Source organism: Mastomys coucha, unplaced genomic scaffold (assembly GCF_008632895.1).
Source record: "Mastomys coucha isolate ucsf_1 unplaced genomic scaffold, UCSF_Mcou_1 pScaffold22, whole genome shotgun sequence".
In the NCBI taxonomy this organism is placed as follows: domain Eukaryota; kingdom Metazoa; phylum Chordata; class Mammalia; order Rodentia; family Muridae; genus Mastomys; species Mastomys coucha.
In genome coordinates, this window is record NW_022196905.1 from 214,273,507 (window position 1) to 214,283,246 (window position 9,740).

Consider the following 9,740-nt stretch of genomic DNA (forward strand, 5'->3'; position numbering starts at 1 on the left):
TAAAAGAAAAGGAAGTGAGGAAGAGCCTTGAGCACATGGGCACAGGGGAAATTTTCCTGAACAGAACATCAATAGCTTTTGCTCTAAGGCCAAGAATTGACAAATGGGACCTCATAAAATTACAAAGCTTCTGTAAGGCAATGGACACTGTCAATAGGATAAAATGGCAGCCAACAGATTGGGAAAAGATCTTTACCAACCCTACACCCAACAGAGGACTAATATATAATATATGCAAAAAACTCAAAAAGCTAGACTCCAGAGAACCAAATAACCCTAGTAAAAATGGGGTACAGAGCTAAACAAAGAATTCTCAACTAAGGAATACCAATGGCTGAGAAGCACCTAGAGAAATGCTCAACATCCTTAGTCATCAAGGTAAATGCAAATGAAAACAACCCTGAGATTCCACTTCACACCAGTTAGATTAGCTATGATCAAAAACTCAGGTGACAGCAGATGCTGGCGAGGTTGTGGAGAAAGATTGCTGGAGGTATTGCAAGCTGGTACAACCACTCTGGAAATCAGTCTGGTGAATCCTCATAAAATTAGAGATAGCATTACCTGAGGACCCAGCTAAACTACTCTTGGGCATATACCCAGAAGATGCTCCAACATATAACAAGGACACATGTTCCACTATGTTCATAGAAACCTTATTAATAATAATAGCCAGATGCTGGAAAGAACCCAGATATCCCTCAACAGAGAAATGGATACCGAAAATGTGGTATATTTACACAATGGAGTACTATTCAGCTATTGAAAACAATGAATTCATGAAATTTTTAGGCAAATGGATGGAACTGGAAAATATCATCCTGAGTGAGGCAACCCAATCACAAAAGAACACTCACTGGATATTAGTCCAGAAGCTCAGAATACCCAAGATACAATTCATAAATCACATAAAACTCAAGAAGAAGGAAGACCAAGTGTGGACACTTTGGTCCTCCTCAGAAGGGGGCACAAAATACCCATGGATGGAGTTACATAGACAAAGTGTGGAGCACTGACTGAAGGAATGACCATCCAGAGACTTCCCCACCTGGGGAAGCTGTTATAGCTATCTCCTGAGAGGCTCTACCAGTGCCTGACAAATACAGAGGTGGATGCTCACAGCCAACTATTGTACTGAGCACAGGCTCCCCAGTGGAGGAGCTAGAGAAAGGACCCAAGGAGCTGAATGGGTTTGCAGCTCCATAGGAGGAACAACAATATGAATTAACCAGTACCCCTAGAGGTCCCAGGGACTAAACCACCAACCAAAGAGTACACATGGTAGGCCTCATGGCTCCAGCTGCATATGTAGCAGAGAATGGCCTGTTGGTCACCAATGGGAGGAGAGACCATTGGTCCTGTGAAGGCTCTATGCCCCAGTGTAGGAGAATGCCAGGGCCAGGAAGCAAGAGTGTGTAGGTGGGTGAGCAGTGGGACGTGGGAGGAGATAGGGGATTTTCAGAGGGGAAACCAGGAAAGGGGATAACATTTGAAATATAAATAAAGAAAATATCTAATAAAAAAAAAGAATAGCCACAATCAAGATCAACACAATTCAGCAATGTGGGAAAATATATGGTTTGTTTAATTCCTGAAACTTCTACCAATTTTATTTTATTTGGTATAAAATAGCTATAAAGAGTGAAAAAAGAAGCTATTTTATACACTGCCATCACTACAAAAAACTTGACAAGGCCACATACACACATACTAGTTAGCTAGAAATTATATTCATATTTTTACCTTATTAATGAATCTCACACATTGTGAAACAAGCATAAAATGTATACTATAATCAGAAGCTTCAATAAAAGTATGAATAAGGGCTTTGTCGTTCATTAGGTATCATCTCACTCAGCCTTCAGGATAATCAATTCCAGTTATGACCTGTGCATCAGAACCTGCAATAGCAAAATGCTATTGTTTGGGCGTATTTCACAAAAGCCCATATGTTAAATGGCGTGACCTGAGCCTATGGTGCTACTGGGACATTATCTCTGGATATGGCTGTGAGGTAATTTCCAGAAGAGATTATCATATGAATGAGTAGACTGAGAAATGTTATCACTTAGAATTAACCTAACATCTCTTCTGAGTCTGTTAGCTAAGATCATGTGTAGAAGTCTACCCTTAAATTCCTGTACACTAAAGGGTTCAGCACCATCCTATGGTACTATTCATAAGTGGCAGAACCTTGGAGGAGGGCGGTTTTAGAAAGAAGTTAGGTTTTTGGAGACACATCCTGAAAGGGGATTTGTGATAGTGGTCTCTTTCTCCCTTTGGTTCCCAGACACCATGAAGTAAGCAGTCCTCCTTTCTACGTGCCCCACTACCAAAACATACTGTGACCAACACGACCACATTCCCAGGCCTTCTACCTCAGATTTATAGCACACTTTTCTCCATCTTACAGACAGAACACAGGAGGATTGTCTCCATATATATAACTAGTGATAGAAGCTACTTCCATAAGAAATACATTGATTCTGTGTCTCTGAAGAAACCTGGTCACTCAGGTAAGGAGAATAATTGAGGGATTTTCTAATAAGATAAAAAATTATGGCACAATACAATATGAAAACAGGCCTTTAAAGCCAAAGAAAATGAAAAAAAAAACCCTAAGGTAAGAAAGTTATCAGAGGTATATACTACCACCTCATATCCAGTCTCCTTGTTTGTTTTTGTCCTCCTTCCATCCCTCCCTTCATTCCTTCCTTCCTTTCTTTCTCTTTCTGAAAATTCATGTGACAAAAAATCATATTGAAGGAAACAAGAAATATTTCTAAAACCAGATCAAGTATGACAAATGGTATCAAGGGGCTAAATACAGAGGCAGCCATGGGCTTCTACAATCTTGACTAAATATATTGAACCAGGATATGTCTAGATGACTTTAGGACTTTCTCTAATTTCCTGTAGAGGCTATCATTCTCATTAAGCATGGCAGTATTTCATACGTATTTGTCACCTGCTAATTTGTTATCTGATTTAAAAGAATAAAAATTCTGTTATCACTGTTATATCTAAATCACTGCCTTATTCATGAGAACAGAGGCATCACTACCAAATTGAGCTTCAAAATAAATAATGTAAAGGCACTTTCTACTAAAATCCTTGAACACTTTATATATATAATTGGTTCTAGTTGTGTTTACTGTTAGTAAGACCTTGTGTGGCAATTCTCTGAGTGTCCTCGGTCCTCTGCTTTCTTAGTAAGAGCAGGTAGACTGGTTAGACAAAATTGTATCCAATATAGACTTTTTTCTCTGTAACTGCAAATCTAAGATAATAGACAATTTCATTGTTTTAACTCTATTTCCCAGAATTCTGTGCAAGCTATGGACCAGTCTAATGAAAAGACTGAAAAGATATAAGAGCTGATAGAATCAGAGGCTGATAAAACAAAATACATCAGCAGATGGACAATGACAATAGAAAAGTCACTTCCTAAAATATAGACAGACATAAGTAAAATACTAGAAAAAGCTCTCAGTGAAATGTGGAACACACACAGCCAGAAAGTTCTTTGCCAATTTTGCAAGGCTATCTAATGGAAATAGCACTGAATTACTAAATACAGACCACAATGCAGTACATTCTAGTCAGCATATTAATAATTTTAGATATTTACCTAATCTTACTAAGCCTCATGGCCTACAAACAGAAGAAATACATGTGTGTAAAGAGTTTAAGTGTATTACAATTTTTTTACTATTAGAAGAGCCTGTTCATCATGGATGCTGTTTATCCCTGACACTCATAGTGGGTATGCCAACCATGAAGTCTCTGGTATCCTTTGTTCTGTACCCAGGTCTTTGCTTAGGGATGTGTTAGTAGCAAGCCACCCTGAGAAAGAGGCACCATATAATACAGCTGGCAGGTTCTAAAGGGACACCTTTCTTTCTTTCTGACTATCAAAATATTGAAATAATGGATAACCCTCAAAGTTGGTATTTCCCTAAGAATCTGACACTGGAAGGAAAAAAAAGATCTGCCATCCAGAGGGGAGCATGTCTCTTGGGAGGTGATTTCACAGTTGCAACAACTTGTTAGGCCACTTTAGAGCATGAGACAGCATTGTCAATACAATGATGGGTCAATGGTAGATTGGGTGGGTCTATACATTGAAATGAACTGCTTACATAAGCATATACTCAGAGCTCTATTCAATTTTAATCTGAAATTAGGGGCTTAAAGATGGATTTGAAGGGCTGATCCATCACTGATCTGTTCATGATGCTTCCCATTGACAAAATCTCATTTTCTGCTTTTTACTAATAATTTAACTTCTTAAATTAGCTTCTTTTTTATTAGATTTTTTTTTATTTACATTTCAAATGATGTCTCCTTTCCCGGTTTAACCTCCAAAAAAACCAAAATACAAAAAAACCCCTGTTCCTTCCTCCTTCCCACTGCTTACCCACTGTCCTGATTCCTGGCCCTGGCATTCCCCTACAATGGGGCATAGAATCTTCACAGGGACAAGGGCCTCTCCTTCCATTGATGACCGACTAGGCCATCCTCTGCTACATATGCAGCTGGAGCCCTGAGTCCCACCATGTGTAATCTTTGGTTGGTGGTTTAGTACCTGGGAGCTCTGAGGGTACTAGATAGTTCATATTGTTGTTCATCCTAAGGAGCTGTAAAACCCTTCAGAACATTGGGTCCTTTATCTAGCTCCTTCATTGGGGACCAAGTGCTCACTCCAATGGATGATTGTGAGCCTCTACTTCTGTATTAGTCAGGTAATGTCAGAGCCTCTCAGGAGACAGCTGTATCAGGCTCTTTGTCAGTCAGCATTTGCTGGCATCCACAATAGTGTCTGGGTTTGATGATTGAATATGGGAAGGATTCCCAGGTGAAGCAGTCTCTGGGTTGTCCTTTCTTCAATCTCTGCTCCAAAGTTTGTCTCTGCAACTCCTTCCATGGGTATTTTGTTCCCCCTTCTAAGAAAGATCAAAGTATCCACACTTTGGTCTTCCTTCTTCTTGAGTTTCTTGTGGATTGTGGATTATATTTTGGGTATTCTGAGCTTCTGGGCTAATATCCACTTATCAGAGAGTGCATACTATGTATTTTCTTCTGTGATTGGGTTACTTCACTTAGTATGATATCCTTCAGATCCATCCATTTCCTTAAGAATTTCATAAATTCATTGTTTTTAATACTTGCGTAGTACTGCATTGTGTAGATGTACCACATTTTCTGTATCCATTCCTCTGTTGAAGGGCATCTGGGTTCTTTCCAGCTTCTGGCTATTATAAATAAGGCTCCTATGAACATAGTGGGGCATATGTCCTTATTACATGGTGGAGCATCTTCTTTAGATGATATGGGACTGTTTAGATTATTTATCTGATCTTGATTTAACTCTGGTACCTGGTATCTGTGTATAAAATTGTTCATTTCATCCAGATTTTCCAGTTTTGTTGACTATAGGCTTTTGTATTAGATATGGTGATATTTTGGATTTCCTTTGTTTTTGTTATATCTCCCTTTTCATTTCTGATCTTGTTAATTAGGATACTGTCTCTGTGCCTTCTAGTTAGTCTGGCTAATGGTTTATCTATTTTGTTGATTTTCTCAAAGAACCAGCTCCTGGTTTGTTTGATTCTTTGTATAGTTCTTTTTGCTTCCACTTGGTTGATTTCAGTCCTGAGTTTGATTATTTCCTGATGTTTAATCCTCTTGGGAGTATTTGCTTCCTTTTGTTCTAGAGCTTTCAGATGTGCTGTTCAGCTGCTAGAAGTGAATGCTCTCCCCAGTTTCTTTTTGGAGCCACTTAGAGCTATGAGTTTTCCTCTTAGGACTGCTTTCATTGTGTCTCATTAGTTTTGGTATGTTGTGGCTTCATTTTCATTAAACTCTTTAATTTCTTTCTTTCTTTCTCTCTTCCTTGACCAGGTTATCATTGAGTAGAGTGTTGTTCAGCTTCCACATGTATGTTGGCTTTCTATTGTTTATGTTGTTATTGAAGACCAGCCTTAGTCTGTGGTGATCTGATAGGATGCATGGGATTATTTCAATCTTCTTGTATTTGTTGATGCCTATTTTGTGACTGATTATATGGTCAATTTTGGAGAATCATGAGGTGCTGAAAAGGTATATTCTTTTGTTTTAGGATAAAATGTTCTATAGTTATGTTAAATCCGTTTGGTTCATAACTTCTGTTACTTTCATTGTGACTCTGTTTCATTTCTGTTTCTGTGATCTGGCCATTGCTGAGAGTGGGGTGTTGAAGTCTCCCTAAAATAGCTTCTTTAACAGTCAGAAACTTCTATTCTCTAGATTTTTAGATTTGTTTCCCTCTCCTCTGTGCTCCTACAAGAGAAAGTATTATGAGCACAGGGAATGTAGAGGAAAGCAGAGATGTATCATATTAAAAAGGGCTCTAGAGTATGCCTTACAAATTGTCTTTACATTCTAAGACTTTTGGAAGCTTTGCATTACTATAGAACTGACCCCTTGGTCCAATCTTGCCTTTAACAGAAACCAGTTTCCATTTGGCATTCACAAATATTTTCAGAAATGTCATTTTAAACTTTATGAAGTAAGAAATGTATTTAATGTCCATTTATCTAATTTTGCTGATAGCTTAAGCTGCATAATTAGGCTTTGACAAACTGTTTATGTTTACCCCTCTCCTGTTTTTAGATGGTATAGCACTCACAGAGTTGCTCGTAGTTTGATCTACCTTCTACCTTGACCCACATAGTTGATTCCTAAACATGCCCCATGAAAGTGTTTACTTAATTGTGAATTTATTTTGAGAAATTCTGTTGATTTTATGAGGTTGCTTGATAAAATTTCAGCCCTTGTAGACTGCTTTAAATCTTGAGACAGAGTGTCTCATAGAAGTAAGCAATTTAAGTCAGACCATTCTTGATAGTGTTACTTTAATGCTTCATGGTAATATATAACTATCCTTATAATAAATAAATTGAATGATTTTTTGTTGCTGCTAAGCATTTAATTATGCATGCACTTAAAGACAAAATGGCAAATGGAAAATGTAATAGAGATGGTTTTTCATTTTTGGTGTGACCTTAGCAATCTAGAATTACATTAGATAGAGAAGAGAGCATGCCTTCCTAGCATTCTGTCTTGACTGGCTTTTTAAAGGTTCCTTTTGTGGCAGGATAATCCTGTCTCCACGGGGGCCTTTTGGAATTACTTTGAACTCCTCTTGGGCTGTGGAAAAGCAGTAGGGGCCCTGTGAACCTTTACTAGTGCTATTGAGGGGCAACTGACAGTATTTGTTTTTCTCTAAGTGCTAGAGGTGCCTCTGGTACTCCTTTACTGTATAGTAATAAATTGTCATTGTTCATGTATCCAGTACTGTAAGCATGTACTTCTTCTACCATGAAGACGTTCTTTTAAACTGTCAGAGGGAAACCCTTGCAGATATTGGAATCTTAACCAGACCATGCTGGGGAATGCCTCTACTGTGTTTGCTGAGCCCCATTTCTGCTGTCTCCTCACACTTTCTGAAACCTTTCAGTTTCCATTTATTGTGGAAGAAACTGTGAAGCTGGAAAGTAAGGAGAGGAAAGCAATGAAATCCAAGTAAGGGCTTGTTTTGTACCAGGTGTTTACTCTAGATGTATATCTTTTGCGAAACCCCTCCTTTTCCTGTTTATCATTTATTCATTTGTTTCCTGATGTTCAGCAGCTGGGTATTGAGTGGGAAAGATACATATATTTAGGTGGTTAGATTCCAAATTGCTGTAGGCAAGCATTTGATGTGTTATATTCATTGACAGGCAGAGCACGGCTGGAAAACGTGCCTCGTCCTCACGTGTGCACTTGTCTTCCTAGAACTCATGAGTAATATCTGTGGTTATTCGCAAGTGTTGGTGAAAATATCAGTTTTAATGAATGTTGGCTTGTTGGTTGTATGTTATTCCTTGTTTAAATAAATTACTCTAGCAAAGTAAACTGTAACACGCATGGAGAGCTGTATATAGAAACCCAGTGTTCATACTGGATTGTATCAGGTGACAAACTGGGCTTTGGACTTGGTGATGCAAGGGCATGTGCATAGGTTGTAAGGCTAGGAAAGAGTCATAGCATTTTAGTTTCTTTTAGTTAAAGAATCCTCTCTACATGGATAATGGTTTATATTTAAGTTTATAAAAACTACATGTGTTGAGAAAAATAATCATAGGCACCAATGCATCTATAAAATATAAATTACATTTTGATAAAGTTGAGCTGATTCTTGACAAAGTTTTGAATGTTAATGGGACAGAAATTCCCATCTGACTATTTTCTATTCTTGTAGTATCTTTTTTAGTGCTATAGGCTGGATTATTATTATTATTTTTTTAATTTTGACACCTGCATATAGCAAAAAACTGTGAAACATTTCAAACCTCCAAGTGACACTAAAACTGTGAAGTATGAAGTCAAAGTGCCAGGGTGTGTGGGACACTGCAGAACATCATGCAGTAATCTAGTGTATGCATTCAAGAGAAGCAACAACAGTGTTGCAGGATGCATCATGATGAATGCTACAGAAATTAAATAAAACCAGCCTACTCTCCAACTGCTCCCTAAACTTGGCACTTCCCATACCTAATAGCCCTGCCCTTCTCCCCTCTGAACATCTGCTGTGAGGAAGAAAATTATTAATACATATATTCCTTCTATGTCAGGTTAGTAAGTAGTTATTATAAAAGGTGGTGGTATTTTTAGATTCTCCACAAGTGCTTGTATTTCTTCCACACCTATATGAGTATAACTAGATTTGGTCTTTACCAAAAAATAATCTGTCATCTATTATTGATATTTGATCCCTTCTCATTTTTTTTCAGACATTATTCCAAAGGGTAGATTAAATTATTTGATCTTTTAATCATTATTTGTTTTTTCTTTTATTGGAAATATTTTTTTCAAAAAATGTATTTTGATTACAGTTTTTCCTCCCACTTCTTCACCCAGCTCTTCCCCACCTCTCCTCCCATTATGACCCATAGCCCTGCTATCTCTTCTTAGAAAATAAACTGCCATCTAGGGGGTAGGAAGAAGATATGATAAATGAAAATTAAACAGATCAGAATATGACAAAACAACAAAAAGAGCCAAGGAAAAACCACACAAAACACAGATACATGTTTGCACACACACAGGAATTCCATAAAAACCCCAAACCAGAACTATACTATATATACAAAGAACTTTTAAGATTAAAAACCAGGTTTCCTTCCAGTCTGTCTGGGCTGGGGTCCAGAGTAGACCTTGGGCGCAAGCTCTGCAGCCAGTCCTACAACACCCAGAGGAAGCTCCACTCCCAGGTGCTCTGACACACCCAGGATCAGAGGTGAGCAGGAACCAACCTCTGTCCCAACACTGGGAGTAACTGGGACCAGCAGGACCAGACACACAGGAACTCCACCAGCCCAGTGACTCTGGTTCCTTCCGGTCTGTCTGGGTTAGTGTTCTGAGCAGACCTTGGGCACAAGCTCGGCAGCCAGTTCCACAACACCCAGAGGAAGCTAAAATCCCAGGTGATCTAACAAGTCCAGGATCCAAGGATCCCAGAATCACAGGATCACAGAGACAGCTTGACTTTGAGGAGTTCTGATACAACCAGGATCACAGGAAGGACAGGCTCCAGTCAGATTTAGCAAGGGCAGGTAGCACTAGAGTTAACCAGATGGCGGGGAGTGGGGGGGCAAGCGTAAGAAAATAAACAACACAAACCAAGGTCACTTGCCATCATCAGAAACCAATTCTCC

General features: G+C 38.7%; 1 protein-coding gene across 14 annotated transcripts in view; it reads left to right on the forward strand.

The window, feature by feature from the left end:
• Window positions 1-9,740, forward strand: part of Iqcm (IQ motif containing M) — a 693,129-nt gene that overhangs the window by 382,690 nt on the left and 300,699 nt on the right. For 2 of the 14 annotated variants that reach the window (XM_031340359.1, XM_031340360.1), the window contains exons 2-3: window positions 1,843-2,014; window positions 2,414-2,516. The exons of the other annotated variants lie outside the window; for them this stretch is intronic. In XM_031340359.1, the coding sequence (XP_031196219.1) occupies window positions 1,883-2,014; window positions 2,414-2,516 (235 nt within the window). In that variant the 5' untranslated portion in view covers window positions 1,843-1,882. The remainder of the gene's footprint in view (window positions 1-1,842; window positions 2,015-2,413; window positions 2,517-9,740) is intronic. 14 annotated transcript variants of the gene reach the window in all.